The sequence below is a fragment of the Alexandromys fortis genome, unplaced genomic scaffold (genome assembly GCF_014885135.2).
Source record: "Alexandromys fortis isolate MF-2015 unplaced genomic scaffold, M_Fortis_MF-2015_v1.1 scaffold_140, whole genome shotgun sequence".
Classification (NCBI taxonomy): Eukaryota; Metazoa; Chordata; class Mammalia; order Rodentia; family Cricetidae; genus Alexandromys; species Alexandromys fortis.
Window position 1 is genome coordinate 4,552,261 of NW_026068048.1, and position 15,765 is coordinate 4,568,025.

A 15,765-nucleotide genomic window follows, 5' to 3' on the forward strand; every position below is an offset into this window, starting at 1 on the left:
GTGGCCCCGCGTGGCCTCATCCACATGCAGGAGACGGTGCGAAGCAGCGATCGCCAGCAGCACACAAAGACTGTTCCGTCGCCGGCCACACTGTGCCAGCCTCGCTCTGCCCGCCGCCCTGGTGGCCTAGACGGGCTCCCCCTCCTCCTCATGCATTTATCTGCCCCACGAGACGGGCTGCACCATCCGATGGCTTCCGGGAGGAGGCAGGCTCCCCTGGACCCTGAGCTCCAAGACCTCCTTGTACCATAATTGCTCCCTTCATGACTCCCTGGCACTTCCAGTAGCCTAGTCACCTTGGGCCATGCTGGACCGCATGGGACCTGGGCCAACATCCTAGTCCACCGAGCCCTGGCTCTGACCTGTGCAGAGGAGTGTGCGGTGGGGAGGGACATAAGGCTGAACGCTAAAGGAATTGGGAGATTCAGAGAGGCAGGGATGGATGGGGGTGTCCCAAGATGCCCTGGGACCCCCTAAGTGACCTCTAGGGTCTGTAAGGTCTTCATCTCTCCGCAAGCCTTTGACCTCCAGAACTGTTCTAGGGACAGCTCCCCACCCCCACCCCCGCCGCATCCTATAACCCCTAGAGGCCAGCGAGCTATCAGAAAAAGTTTGCGCTGAGGCTGTGAGGTAACTTGCCTCTGGGTCGCAATTCTCACCTGTGCAATGACCATCCTTCACTAATGGGGCACGAGGGATTTAAAAAGTACATGTCCTGGCATGCAGCACCCCCTACTCCCCCCGCCCCCGCGTGCCTTGCATAGACGCCTTGAGGGCAGGGCCAGTCTGGTCTTGGAGCTCTGCTCCCCCACCTCACCCAAGACAGGGTGTAGCCCCTTCGTTCACTCAACTAGGAAGTCCTCCGTAACTTCCATCAAAGCCCCCTCCTGTTTCCCCAGGTTGGGGTTGGGGGAAAGGGAGTTCCCTTTAAGGGCGGTGGGGGAGGGGGCTGCCGGCGGGCCCTCCTTCCGTCCCTCCCTGGATCCAACCGCTCGGGGGCCCCGGGGGCCGGGGCTGCGTGCCAGCGCATGCGCCCGTCTGTGGGCGCTGTCCCGGGCTGCGAGGGCCGCGAGCGCACCGACAGACGGGCCGACCGACAGACTGGCGGCGGGCCGGACAGACGGGGTAGCGCAGAAAGCTGGGAAAAGGCGGGACAGCGACATGACAGGCCACATACAGCAGCCCGGAGGGCGCGGGAACCCCGGCCCTACGTCCTCGCCTTCCCCGGGTCCTGGACCCGGTCCGGGCACCTCGGAGCGGGTGGCACTCAAGAAAGAGATCGGGCTGGTGAGCGCCTGCACCATCATCATCGGTGAGCGGGGTGCACACAGGGTGGAAAGCTCTGGGGGATCCCCTTGCAATTTTTTCCTCACAGGGTCAAAGAAACCCTTGGAGCACCTGTTGCAATGGCTGCAGAATACACCTGACCCCTCTCGGAACAGGGCCTGGCATAGTGACCGCAGATCCTTTTGCCCCCTCTTCCCCAGTCTCTCTGGAAATTTGAGCGTGGAGGTGGCGGCGCGCGCGCGGGGTGGGGGGGGGTGGGGGGTCTCCTTGCTGCAACCTCCCCTGGCCTCATTTCTCTGTGGGGCTTTGTCAAGGCAATTACCCTGCTTCCCTCTCGGAAACGGAATTAATGAGTAGGCCTGCTTTTAGTGGCAAGTTCTGGATTGCAGGGCAGGCTGTCTGTCTCCCTACTGCCTGCCGGGTTCAAGTGCCAGGGCAGTGAGGCCATCTCTTCTGGGAAAGCGGGAAGGACTGTGGGGAAGTGGCCAGGCAGAGACGGAGAGGAAATTGCTCCTGAGCCGTCCTTTTCCTGGCAGATGTGGCGACAGAATCCAGGCAGCGGCAGTGGAGTAGCCAGCGATAGCACTATCAGGAGCAGACCAAGCCTCCAGGAGAGCTCCTGTTCAGCCCTGGGATCTGAGTGGGTGCTCTCATGGTCTGGCCCTCTAGTTCTCCTTACAGATGGAGCCCGTAGGGTAGGTAGAACGCTTGGAGACAGGGACAGTGGTGTTGTCCCCTACACACACACACACACACACACACGCACGCACACACGCGCGCACACACACACACACACACACACCTCTGTCCCTTGACTTCTGAAGGAGAACTGGGTTAACCCTTTTGGGAGGGACTTTTTCTCTTCCCCTGTGCCCAGGAGTTGGGGGTCTAGAAGATCAACAATTAGGGCCTTGACTGTCCTCTTCCCCAGCCCGTGGGAGCTGCAGCCACAACTTTGCCCTTCTGCCCTTTGAGCCCTAGAGATAGAGAAAGGCTGAGGGGCTCACTGGGACAGGCAGACCTTTTCCGGCTTCACACCTCTCGATGAGACACTCCAGCTGGAGAGATGTAATATCTCCTGGGTACCCAGCATCCTCATACGGAGAATCACCCCTGAATCCAGATAAAGACAGTTCCTTCATCTTATCCTCTAGAATGGTCCTGATGTACCTCTGGGAACCCCTGCCTGGCTGTCTGATAATAGAAAGGGTTGAGTTTGGGTTTTGGCCAGAGAGTACTGGTTAGAGCTTTTCCCAGGCAATACCCTTTGTAGGGGCTGTACCCCCCCCCAAAAAAAAGGGGGAATCCTACATATCACTGGTGGGCTAGTGAGTCAAGAGGCTGCCCATGTCCGGGGCTGGCTACAGTGCCTGAGATGTTCTCAGAGAGACATAAAACCTGGCAGCCACGCACTACCCATTGCCCTCGTTACGGTCCTGTCCTCCTCAAGTCAGTCAGAGGCTGCCAGGGTTCCAGCCTCAAGAAGAGGGTGACAGTGGCCATATAGGGAGTAGAAGAGGAGCTCCGCCATCTTGCTCCTTCTCCGGCACAGGCATTGGAGTCTAGGTCTGGCCCGCCAGTTCCCTTCACCCTTTCAGCTTATTCTTGCTCCATGGCTCCCCCTTGGCCTCCAGATTCTGCAGGCTGAGGAGGATGAAAGTCAACTAGGCTAAGCAACGATGGTAGACGTGGGGTGGGGACAGAGCTCAGATGATCATCTCCAGTCCAGGGTACTGGTGGTCTCCTGTGGGTCCGGCTCACGGAGCTCTGAAGAGTTTCAGCCACGACACTGGACCAGGCAGTGGACAAACCAAGTGAGAGGAGACCAGATCTGCACCTCCGGATGCCCCAAGGGCCCCCCTTCTTCCGTGCTAGGGCACGGCTCCCAGTTTTGGGTGCACCTGCTTCTTTTCCATTCCTAACCCAGGAAGCTCATACTTTAACATACACATCTGGAGAAAGTCGCCTTCTCGCCGTGAGTGACCTGTCTTTATCGGTTAGCTGTCACTTACGGGGTGTTTCCAAAGAGTTCAGTGGAGCCTCCCATTGGTTCTGTGATTCACTCCTCAATACATTGTCTGCCTCAGCCCAGGCGGAGGAGTGAGGTTTTGGGGGATGGGAGATACGGACGATTGGCTGCAGAGAAGATGAGACTGCCCCTCAGCTGTAGGACTGTGCTCACAGCCAAACCTGGAGGGGACGAGGAAGGAAGGAAACAGCCTGCGGGGGCAGGGCTGTGCAGGACACCAGTGCACCAGATACCTGTTCAGAGTGCCACCTCATTATAGTATGGATTTGCTTTACCTCTTTTGATTATCATGCCCGCCCTGTGGGGTGGCAAGTTTTGTACCCATTACACAGCTAGAAAAGCTGAGGTTGAGAGATAAATGGTAAATTCTCAACTGGTGAGCTCAGAATTTGAATTCAAGTTTCCAGAGTCCTTTGTGCGATGGAGGTTTGGGAAAGCGAAGGCCTGACTCAACCCTGTTGACGGAGGGCCACTGGGGATCGAGCTAGAGTAGACAGATCTCCCTCTACTATGCAGGAACAGAACAAGAACAGCCAGTCCTTCCTGTGGCTGTGCATACAGGAACTTATCCTGTTGTCGAGACCTCAGCTATCCCCCTCACACAAGCCCAACAGACCGAGTCACTGCGGCTTTGCCGCCCAGGCCACTGCTTCTCCGCTCTCCTTCTGGGACTCAAGTGTCTAGCTCATGTAGATGTCTGAACGTCAGGCTCAAACGTATGCAGGGATGTGAGGGGCTAGTGCATGAACCCCACCTTTCTAGAGGCCAGTCCCTTGTCATCCAGCCCTCCGCATTCTTGTCCACAATCCCCAGGGCCGTAAGTCAACAGGTCTCTTCAGAGACACTCTTCCTTACCGGTCCTGAGGATAACCCCAGCCCCACTTACAAATGAAGAAACTGAGGCCCTGAGCGGCAACCTATTCAAGATCAGATGTCCTTAGGATAGCGAAGGGACACCATTGGAAATCGAGGCAGCTGCAGCCACAAGGCTGACCCCAGAGACCCTCATGCACCTGTTCACGGATGCCAGGTGCGTTGGACACCCAACAGGACGCAAGGCAGGCTGGTCCCTCTGCTGGGGCTGATGCCCCAGAGCGGACAGTCAGCACACAAAAGAAACAGCCAGACATGCAACCAGTGGCCACGAGGAGGCAGGAAGGAGGACAGGTTGTGCTGGGTGGGGCAGGGTGGAGTCTGGCAGGGCTTCCTGGTGGGTTGTGAGCTATGGTAAAGACTTTGCCTTTTTTTTTCCCTTTAGGAGGTGGGAGCTGTGGGGTGAGGGGGTGACCTGAAGAAAGATGTGATGGAACTCAGCTCACTATGGAGGAGAGAGAGGCCATGGGGATAAAGGTTACAGAAAGGAAGCCAGGCAGGAAGTCACTGGGACAGAGTCAAGGGTGGCTTTAAATGGGACAGCGGTGGAAGGCGGAGAGAAAGTTCAGGTCAGTGTTAGTGACAGCCTGGACATGGGGCAGGAGGGGACAGTAACAGAGATGGTGGCCTGAGCAGTAGGGAGGACAGTTTGTCTCTGATTGGTCAGGACAACTTCAGAAAAGAACAGATCCACAGAAGGGACGGGAAGTCGGGGGTTCTGTTTGGAGTTACATGGGAGAGGCTCAGTAGTGGGAAGTTTGTAGCCTAGGCTGAGTTTAGTGGGGGCCCCTGCTCTGGTTAGAAGTTTGGGGATTGCCATAGTGGGCAGGACAGTAATAGGGAGGGTCAGGGGCCCTGGACTGAGCCCAGTGGTTAAAAGTCAGGGTTAAAATGAAGGCACTGCAAAGAATTCCAAGAAACAGGGTGTGGAGGTATCCACCTGTCACCCCTGCACTTGGCAGGACCATGAGTTCAAGAGCAGCCTGAGCTACGTATTCAGACTTTGCTCAAATAAATAAAAAAGCCTGGGAAACCAACCTCTCAGGAGCTTGGCTGGGATGCTGAGTGGCCAGCATGTACTAGCCTGCTATGTAACACCACTTAATTGAGGAAGATGCGGTCTGGGGCTTGAGGGTCAGAATCAGTATCTTAGAGTTTGTTAGTGACCCTGACAAGTCTGGGCCTGGAAACCGGGCACTGGCAAGCGTAGCCGGCTTGACGGGACTAGACTGGGAAGGCCAGAGTGAGAGGTTTCCACATATCTGTTCATCCTCTATCCAAAGGAAACTGGGTTAAGCGGGAGGTGCAGGCTGGCTGATTAGCAACCAGGGCACGTCCTGGATGTCCCCACTCACCTCCTTGGTATTCTACCAAGACCTCAGTGGGGCCACTATCACACCAGGGAAGGACACTCTTACTAGAAAGACCCAGAAGAGGAGGGCAGACTTCATCCAGGCCTCAGCAAAGTTCTAAGTGCTCACCCCAGGCCCCTGGCGTCCCTCTGGGAATTGGGTCTCCAGAGGGACAGTTGTGTGATGGGGATCTCCTGGTTTTATAAAAATAGTGAGATCCATAAGTACTTCCCTTGGCAACCGATGTGCCAACCAAAGCATGCCAATGCCTAGGTATTAACGAGTCCCTTCCCGCCTACCCCCTGAGCTATGAGAAGGGGGCAGCTATCAGATTCTTGGGGCCCAGGTGGGTGATTTGGAAAGCTACCTGGATGGGGGAGGGGTGCTGCTTAGAAGTCTGGTGACCAGGGCTGTTCACAACAGCAGGGGACAGGGAGCCTGATCAGGATCAAGAATTTAACATGCTTCTTCTCTGGCCAAGTCAGGCCAGATTGGTTCTCTGCTGAGCATGGTGCCCCACTAGTGGATGGAGAAACTGAGTCCCGGAAGAGAGCACCTGCTGACCTATAATCCTGTATATGTTTCTAAGAATAGGAATGTTGCCAGTGTTGTGACCTCCCTGTCCCTCCTCAATCAGACTGCATGTCGCACACACACACACACACACAAGCACATGCACACGCGCACACACACACGTGCGCACGCTTGAGCCATGGGTAAGCAAGTGGCTCATTCTGCAGACTTGACCTCCACAGCCTACCCCTGTGACCTCTATGGTCTGCTACCGCCTCCCAGAAATAGGTCAGCAAGCACCGTAGCCACAGGGAACAATGGCCCTTTCTTCATTTCTCCTGGAGGCAAGTAAGCCCCATCAGGCCAAACATCTTAATGTGATAAAACAGCACAAGGAAGGGGGATGGGGGAAGACTCAGAGGTCCTCCCACCTGCCTGCCTGGAAGGACCAACAGGAACCAGAGGACTGCCGTCCCATTGGATGGACAGGAATGTAGAAGCCCGGGGACCCGCCTCTTCCTGGCTGTCACTCAGATGCCCACCTTAGGACTCTAGAATATCTTCATACCATATCTTCATATCTTGGTCCTGTTGAACCCTGGGTCCCACCCCTCCTCTTCCTCCTCTTCTTACTTCTTTTTTTCCTCCTATTTCTCCTCCTCCTCTTTCTTTTCCTCCTCCTTTCTCCCCTTTTCCTCTTCCTCCTTCTCCTCCAATGCAGAATTCCTCAAGGGCTGGTGTGTTCATTGCAGTTTCTTTCCATAAGACAGATCTACTGGACTTGAATGTGGGATCCAAGAACAAAGTTCTTAACCTACCCCTGGTAGGAAGAACACTCTAAAACAGTGGTTCTCAGCCTACAGGTCATGACCCCTCTGGCAAACCTCTATCTCCAAAAATATTTACATTACAATTCATAAGAGTAGCAAAATTACAGTTATGAAGTAGCACCCAAAATAATTTTATGGTTGGGGGTTCACCACACCACGAGACTGTATTAAAGGTTACAGCATTAGGAAGGTGGAGCGCCATTGCTCTAGAACATCAGCTTAGGGACCCTCCTCACTTCCATAATCACTCAGTCACTTAGGACCACCCCCCCCCAGCCCTGGCCTCAGTGTCCTGCCACCTACCCCCTCATTGCCCTCTGCTGCTTACTCAAGCCCACCACCATGTGGCTGCCTGCATCCACCACACCCACATGATACCCAGAGCATCCAACACGGTGTTGTGGTTTCTTTGCCATTTTCAAGCATGAGTCTGGAGCAAGTGTTCCAGGTTGTCCTGCCTGGCAGAGCTCTCCGCTTGCCCACAGGCCCTCAGAGACACATACACCTTACAAATGAGGAACCATCATCCTTCGCGTCCATGTCTGGAGGCCACATGGGACATCAGGGTGATTGGTCATCTATTAGTTTCCACGGCACCTGCAGTGAATACCGGTGCAGGGCCCAGGTATTTGAGTCACAGGAGAGAAGTTCTGAATGGTCGCCTGAAGCCACGTGTCCACAACAATCATACATTTCCACACACACCCAGTCCAGCACTGGGGTCTCAGCTGTTGGCTCAGGGCTAGTGATGCGTCCCTGACCTCGAAGACCCTGTGAGTTTTCAGCAGACGGAGTTGTGTAGAGCTATGGGGTCTCCACAGGAGAGGGGTGCCTCAGAGCCTTGGATGTCCCAGCTCCAACATACCCAGTGCCTTCCAAGGCCACCCAGTCCCCCCCCCCCCCGTTGGCTTCAAACTCCACTGGCTTTTGGCAAATCCTGTTCAGCCAGGTCCTGAGAACTACCGCCGGATGAAGCGAGCTCAAAAACTCTTTACAAACGCAGCAGCCCACCCAGACCTTGGGCCCCTTGTCTGAGATATGGAAGGCGGCTCCTCCCCAACTTCCCCAAGCCCAGACCCATTCCCACAAAGCTGACGAAGGTTATAGCTTACCTCTGGGGATTTGGGCACAGGAATTATTCCATCCTTATCTGGATGTATTTAGGGCTCCTGGGATGTGACCAGAACACCAAGTAGGGTATCGTGGCTGTCCAGACTGGAAATCTGTGTCGGCTGGGGGCGGGGGTGAGGGATGGCAGGGTGGACCTGGAGTGAATGCAGATTGGCAACCACAGCTGTGTCCTCTGCCAGCCCCGCCTGTGGACCTGACAGGTGAAGTGAGCAGACACGCACACACACACACACACACACACACACACACACACATTGCCCTACTAGGAGGGGGCTGAGCTGATGGCCCCACCAGTGCTGGCTCTATGGTACATGTGTACATGTAGCCAGTGACTGGAATTCTTTCCTGTGGGCAGGCTCTAGTGCACATCCCGGGGTTTGCACAGACACTAGTGCACATCCTGGGATTTGCACAGGGACTAGTGCGCATCCTTAGGTCTGGACAGACACTAGTGCGCATCCTGAGGTCTGGACAGACACTAATGCACATCCTGGGGTTTGCAGAGACACTAGTGCACGTCCTGGGATTTTTCACACCTGGGGTTCAGGCACAGACCGCTGACCCTCTGCTGCCTGTTACACAATGTGAAGCCGGGGCTTAGAGACCTGTCTGTAAAATGGCCTACCGTAAAGGTTCAAAGAGCGCGGGCATGGGGTCCTCATCTGGTTCAGGTGTCTTTACCGGGACCTTCAGCAGCAGGCAGTGAGGGCACCTGCCTTCCCTCAGTCCTGGGCGCTGCACCGGGCTCACTGCAGATGCAGAGTAAACTAACAGACGACAAACCAACCTGATGTCCTATGTGGCCTCCAGGCATAGGCACGAAGGATGCCGGCTCCTCATTTGTAAGGTGGAGACAGAAGTTTCTGTCCATGGCTGGTGTGGGTGTCTGTGGAGGAGTGGAGAGTCGGGGTCCTGAGGCTTCTGCAAGGGGAAGCTCCCGGGGGTTTAGAAGGGCTTCCTGGTGCAAAGGCGTCATCCACTCATCCATGGAGTAGGGAATACAACTGTGGCCTCTGGGTGTCTGGGAGACAGAGCAGACCCTGGGCTAAATGAGTTCTCAGCATCCATTTGGCCTCATACTTCTCAACAGACAGAGCGGGATGGGGCTGTGTCTGGGTATTGTGGGACTCGGTACCTGCAGTGAGCGCTGGTGCAGGGCTGAGTGCAGGCAGGTGCCCCACTGCCTGCTGGTGGAGGTGCCCCATAAAGACACTGAGCTGTGGACCAGATGAGGCTAATAGGAGAAGGGCAGGCAGATGGAAGATGGGTCAAGGTTTTGCTGTGGGAGGCCAGCTCTGGCCAGCGGGTGGGAGGGCAACAGATGGCAGGAGCTGAGGGCCTGAGCCTTGGCCGTGCCTGGGGTGTGTGGATTACAGACCAGTGCCCATTCTCTGCCATTGTTCAGATGGCTGGGACACCTTACTCTCACCTGGAATGGAAGTCAGGGAACAGGAGAACTCGGTAACCAATACCGGCTAGCTGGGCAAGGTGCCATTCCCCAGCCAGAGACAGAAAAAAGCCAGTGGTGATCCCAGAGTGGCCCTGCCCAGGTCTGAGAGTCTCAGCGACAGCCCGTGCCTCCAGATCACCTGCCTTTCACTCCTCCAGGGCTGGCCAGGCTCCCTTCTTCAGCGAAGTTATCTTGGACCTTCTACCCCCAGGAAGCCTGAGCCCCTGACTGGTACCTCAGTCTGATACCCCCTGTCTTTCTCTCTGCAGGGAACATCATTGGCTCAGGCATTTTCATCTCACCCAAAGGTGTCCTGGAACACTCGGGCTCTGTGGGTTTGGCCCTCTTCGTCTGGGTCCTGGGTGGGGGCGTGACGGCTCTGGGCTCACTCTGCTATGCAGAGCTGGGTGTCGCCATCCCCAAGTCTGGTGGGGACTACGCCTACGTCACTGAGATCTTCGGGGGCCTGGCTGGGTGAGTGTGCAATCCTGGCAGAGGATGTTCTCTCTGCTGTGGGGTGAGGGTAGGTGGAAATAGAGGCGGGGCCTGTCTGACAGCCTTCCCTAGCTAGGGTGGGGAGCACCAATGCCCACTTCATTTCTCTGGTATCAGATCCTTACCCTCTCTGGGTTTCCTTTGTGTTGTTATTTTATTCTTTTCTCTTCCTTGGTCTGGTATTCTGGGACAGAGTCTTTCTATATAACCCAAGTTGATCTTCAACTCACAGTCCTCCTGCATATACCTCTCCACTGGGGATGACAGGCCTGCCAGGAACAGGGCCCCCACCTCTGTGGAACTCCCTTTCAACTCTACTCCCCTTGGGGCGATTATGGAGAGGGGGAACGCTCTTACTCTCTGAAGCCACTAGATGATGCTAGCATTCAGGCGAGGAAGGTCTTTAGTAAAGTCATTGCTGCGAGGAGAGAGAAGGGGCAGGACATATCTTCCCACACCTGTTTGAGCTGGGACACACACACACACACACACACAACTGTCCCCAACCTCAAGTTTTTCACAAAGCAGAACAGTCCCTCAAATGGGATTCAACCTAAGAGATCCTTGCCCTGAGAATGTGGCCACAGTCAGCAGCTATGCAGCAGAGAACGGGTGCATACCAGGCAAGGAAACCCAGCTTACACAGCCTTGTAAAAAGGATGCTGTTTGTGTCAGCCCCCTCAGCAAGGAGCGCATCCTTTCCAGGCCCCGAGAGCATGGCCAGAGGATGTGGTGGGCTGAGTAGGGGGGTCTGCCTGCGGTGGATGGAGGCCAGGCCAGGTTCAGAGCGGGAGTGGAGGAGATGGGGAATTGAATTTGCTGTAGTTGTCCAGATGCGTTCAATGAAGATGCTTAAGATCCCAACCTGTCTTAGTCATTTAACAAACTAACCCAGGAGGACACAGTAGCTAGTGTGTCATGAGGGTCGGGTATGTACAGCAAGAGTGACATTCACTTCCCACTTTAAAGGCCCCATAGATGATGGTCTCAGTAGATGGAAGCTCTTGGGGCAAGACTTGCACCATCGTGAAGGTCTGTGGCACATTGAAGGAGGTGCTTAGTCGGGCCTTGGGTAGAAAGTCTGGGATCCACAAAAGTAGAAGTCTCTTACTGTGGGCCTGGAGATAATAGTCAGGGAGAAGGTGACGGAAAAATGACCCTGGACTCCACTTCATGGGTAACCAGAATGCAAGGATGAGCAGCAGAAGGGGTGGGATATTGGTCCATAATGTCTCGGAAGCCAAGGGGTTGGGTTATCCAAAAAGGGTGGATCAAAGATAAACATTAAGAGCCCTGTCCCAGGCTGGAGAAATGGCTCAGAGGTTAAGAGCATTGCCTGTTCTTCCAAAGGTCCTGAGTTCAATTCCCAGCAACCACATGGTGGCTCACAACTATCTGTAATGGAGTCTGGTGCCCTCTTCTGGCCTTTGGGCATACACACAGACAGAATATTGTATACATAACAAACAAACAAACAAATAAATAGAGGCCTGTCCCAAGGAGCCTCAGTGGCGAGCCAGGAGCTGGCTAAAGCCATCCCCAAGGGTGTGAGCAGCAGCACCTGTCTGGATGAAGGCAGTCCTTGAACATATACCTAAGCGGAGAGTCCCGGTTCCCCATGGGGTAACACATAGGTGAGGTTCTGGTATCAGGAACATAAATCACTCTTCTTCCGAAATCAAGGCAGGAGCACCGCTCAGCATCAACCATCTCAAGTCATAAAGTGTCAAGAGCCCCAGACAATGCTATAGCTTAAGGGCCGGGATTCGCCTGCCTGGACTCAGGGGGGCAGCCTGGGATCAGTTTCCAGTTGTTCCGATTCTTACCTCCCCAGCCTCCGCAGTCCTCCCGCTCTGGGGGTGGGGCTGGGGGCTCATCTATCCCAGACCCTCCCGTCTGAGCCAGGCCAGCATGGGTAGGGGACTGAGCATGCCTGTGCAGTGCTGGCTCTCACCTCTTACAGATTCCTGCTGCTCTGGAGTGCTGTCCTCATCATGTACCCCACCAGCCTGGCTGTCATCTCCATGACCTTCTCCAACTACGTGCTTCAGCCCGTCTTCCCCAACTGCATCCCCCCAGCCACGGCCTCCCGAGTGCTCTCCATGGCCTGCCTGAGTGAGTGGTCTTGAGCCTCTGTCCTCTCAGCAGCTGGCTGCCCCCTCCCCACCTCGTGATGCTCTCTGTCCACTCTGACGGGAGGAAAGCTGAGTGGGAGCCCCTGGCTGCTATCACCTGTAACACTTATCTCAAGGCTGCTGAAGACTCTGCCCTTGTTGTCTGGCCTAGATTTGGCTTCAGGTGCCCACGCCTTTTTCTTCCCCAGTGCTCCTGACGTGGGTGAACAGCTCCAGTGTTCGCTGGGCCACGCGCATCCAGGATATCTTCACTGGCGGGAAGCTGCTGGCCCTGGCGCTCATCATTGGTGTTGGCTTTGTCCAGTTCTTCCGAGGTAAGAAGCAGGGTGTGAGCGTTGGAGAGAAGGGGGGCGCACTGTGCTAATCCCTGACATCTGGGCTCCCCAGGACACTTCGAAGAGCTGAGGCCCACCAACGCCTTCACCTTCTGGATGACACCATCTGTGGGCCACCTTGCCCTGGCTTTCCTGCAAGGCTCCTTTGCCTTCAGTGGCTGGAACTTCCTCAACTATGTCACCGAGGAGCTGGTTGACCCTCGCAAGTGAGTGAAGCTGCCTGGGCAGGCACTGGGAGGAGAAGCAGCTGTCCCCACAGATCTGCTGTCACACTTGCTGCCATGACAGCAGGCTTGAAGGAGAGCCCCGAAGCCGTGTTCTTCCCTGTCTGTGTCTGCAGCTGCAGCAGGACCCCTTGTAGGGCCTCGGAAAGACTTGAATATCGTTACGCTGCTGTGTTGAGTGATTTACATTTGGTCCAACATTGTCCATATGCACACAACATGGTCCTGAAGGATAGAGCCCCATGGCACTCCATCTGATGCTCAGTCGGGAACCCTGGCAAGGACAGTGGCAGCTAAGGGGGGCAGGGTTGGGTGGAGAATCCCCAGGGAGATCTCAGACTTGACGGCTGAGCTCTGAAGGCATCTGGGAGATTTTCTAGGCTGACTTTGGCTACATGCAATTTTTCCCTTCTATCCAGACATTAATTAGATCCTGGCCTCAGGGGATGACGTGTCCTCATCCCAGCGGCCTCATCGTGTGTTCCCTCCTTCTGTTAGCTTGTACTCAGACAGGGGCTGGGTAAAAGGCAGACAACCATATGTCCCTGTCCCCAGTAGCGGTGCGGGTCTCTTTCCTGCCTGAAGCCGCCCCCACCTGGGCGCACAGGAGACTCTAAGACTCTCCCATTATCGTGTCCCCAGTTGACACTCCGATCTCTGTCCCCAGAAACCTACCTCGTGCCATCTTCATTTCCATCCCCTTGGTCACCTTCGTGTACACATTCACCAACGTTGCCTACTTCACCGCCATGTCCCCCCAGGAGTTGCTGTCTTCCAACGCAGTGGCTGTGGTGAGTGGGGACCTCGGCCCTCTCTTCAGCCCCTGCCCGCATCCCATCCCCAGCCTCATACTTGGCCTCTCTTCTGTGCCCACGCAGACCTTTGGCGAGAAGCTGTTGGGCTACTTCGCATGGGTCATGCCTGTCTCTGTGGCACTATCGACTTTTGGAGGGATCAATGGCTACCTGTTCACCTCATCCAGGTGACTAGACTGAGGACAGGGGAAGAGGGTGGTATAGGTAAGACCGGGCGGGTGACTTCCCGTGTGCAGGCTGCGCTAGGGGCCATGGGAAGGGAAAGCGGAGGCAATGAATTCTCCAGTAACAAATGTCTGATCCCAATCTTGAGGGTAAGAAGCCCAGGAGGCAGACTACATGAGGAGAGCTGGCAGGGCCTGGAGGGCCGAGGGCAATGGTGACAGCTGGGTCCTAGCTAGCCACAGAGAAGCTCCAACACCTGCTCTGGCTCATCCATCGCCCTTCCTGTGCCTAGGCTATGCTTCTCTGGAGCCCGAGAGGGACACTTACCCAGCTTGCTGGCCATGATCCATGTCAGACGCTGTACCCCAATCCCTGCCCTCCTCGTCTGTGTAAGTCTGAGAACCTGACCATCCAGTGCACATAGCCAGAAACACCTAGTAATGGCTTTCTTTTTAAGATAATGGCAAAAACTCATTCCCTGCCTATGGTAGATAAGCCGTGGAGGGTGGGAAAGGGCTGGGAACTCACCTGACCTCCTGACCTGAGTGGGAAGGCCCAGAGCAGCCCGCAGGGATGGCCAGAAGCAGGTGAGAGGCCAGCCGTCAGCCCTCGGTCCTCTCCCAGTGCGGGGCCACAGCGGTCATCATGCTCGTGGGTGACACATACACACTCATCAACTATGTGTCCTTCATCAACTACCTCTGCTACGGAGTCACTATCCTGGGCCTGCTCGTGCTGCGCTGGAGGCGGCCAGCACTCCACAGGCCCATCAAGGTGAGGCTGGAAGTAACCAGGGCCGCCTTCATCTCAGTTGAGCACCCGAGGCAGGTGTGGGTGACCATGCCCAGGAGGGCCACAGCATTTGCAGAGCGCAGGGCTTTTCATGCACTAACAGTCTCTCCTCACAACCCCAGGAAGCATGTGCTTTTAATATTCCCAGTCCACAGACAGGGACAGAGACAAAAGTCACATGGGCTGCCAATGACAGGGCCTGGCATTCTCATGCTCTCACATGAAAGAGTGACAGAAAAGCCCCCCCCCCCGTATATAAATCCCGAAGACTGCCTGAAATAGGAAGCACCGAAAAAACAGTTGAGCTGCAGCCAAATGCAAACAGCATTCTGCGGATAACGGCAATGGATAGCTCAGCACACTGCTCAAGTAGACAGCCTCAGCAGTTCAGCCAACTGGTCAACCCAGGGATGGCTCTCCAGGGCACTGGGCTGCAACCAGAGGGGGCCATTGCAGGCCCTAGTTTTCAAGAGATGGAGGAAGTGCCTCTGATCCCCATTGTGGTTCAGGAAGGAGAGCTAGGGTGATGCCCCTCCCCCGGTGCTCCTGTCCTTCCTTTCTCTGTTAGGTGAACCTCCTCATTCCTGTTGCGTACTTGGTGTTCTGGGCATTCCTACTGGTCTTCAGCTTCATCTCGGAGCCCATGGTCTGTGGGGTCGGAGTCATCATCATCCTCACTGGGGTCCCCATCTTCTTCCTGGGAGTATTCTGGAGAAGCAAACCAAAGTGTGTGCACAGACTGACAGGTGAGTCAGGTTTTGCCACCATGCCTCTTGGGGATTAGGGTGAGCATCTCTTTGATCCCACCCAAGAACAGGGGCCTCTACCAGCCAGGCTGGTGACAAAGGACCCAGTGACTTCCCCCTAAACTCCCTGCTACGTGTAGATGTGGCCAGGATCCATCTGCAAAGAAGCAACTCTTTGCCCAAGGAGGTATCAAGAGTTAGGGTCATTTTAGCCGGGCGGTGGTGGCGCACGCCTTTAATCCCACCACTCGGGAGGCAGAGGCAGGTGGATCTCTGTGAGTTTGAGACCAGCCTGGTCTACAAGAGCTAGTTCCAGGACAGGCTCCAAAACAACAGAGAAACCCTGTCTCGAAAAACCAAAAAAAAAAAAAAAAAAAAAGAGTTAGGGTCATCCCTGCCTCAAAGGATCAACACTCTGCCTCCCACGATCTATCTGTCTATTCTTAGAGTCCATGACACGCTGGGGCCAGGAGCTGTGTTTCGTGGTTTACCCCCAGGGCTCCCTGGAGGAAGAGGAAAATGGCCCCATGGGCCAGCCCTCTCCAATGCCCATCACGGACAAGCCCTTGAAGACACAATGAGACCGTGCAGAG

General features: G+C 55.4%; 1 protein-coding gene across 2 annotated transcripts; it reads left to right on the top strand.

Moving 5' to 3' along the window:
• The first annotated feature begins 1,063 nt into the window (after positions 1 to 1,063).
• Slc7a10 (solute carrier family 7 member 10) lies at positions 1,064 to 15,756 on the top strand. Of its 2 annotated transcripts, XM_050119287.1 has the most exons (11): positions 1,064 to 1,312; positions 9,735 to 9,939; positions 11,924 to 12,075; positions 12,284 to 12,409; positions 12,483 to 12,636; positions 13,322 to 13,445; positions 13,533 to 13,636; positions 13,927 to 14,023; positions 14,259 to 14,408; positions 14,995 to 15,172; positions 15,620 to 15,756. In XM_050119287.1, exons 1-11 carry the CDS (start codon positions 1,162 to 1,164, stop codon positions 15,751 to 15,753), a joined length of 1,575 nt encoding a protein of 524 aa, XP_049975244.1. In that variant the 5' UTR covers positions 1,064 to 1,161; the 3' UTR covers positions 15,754 to 15,756. The 2 variants fall into 2 exon arrangements, with proteins under 2 accessions (XP_049975244.1, XP_049975245.1); XM_050119288.1 differs by lacking the exon at positions 14,259 to 14,408.
• Positions 15,757 to 15,765: the final 9 nt, after the last annotated feature.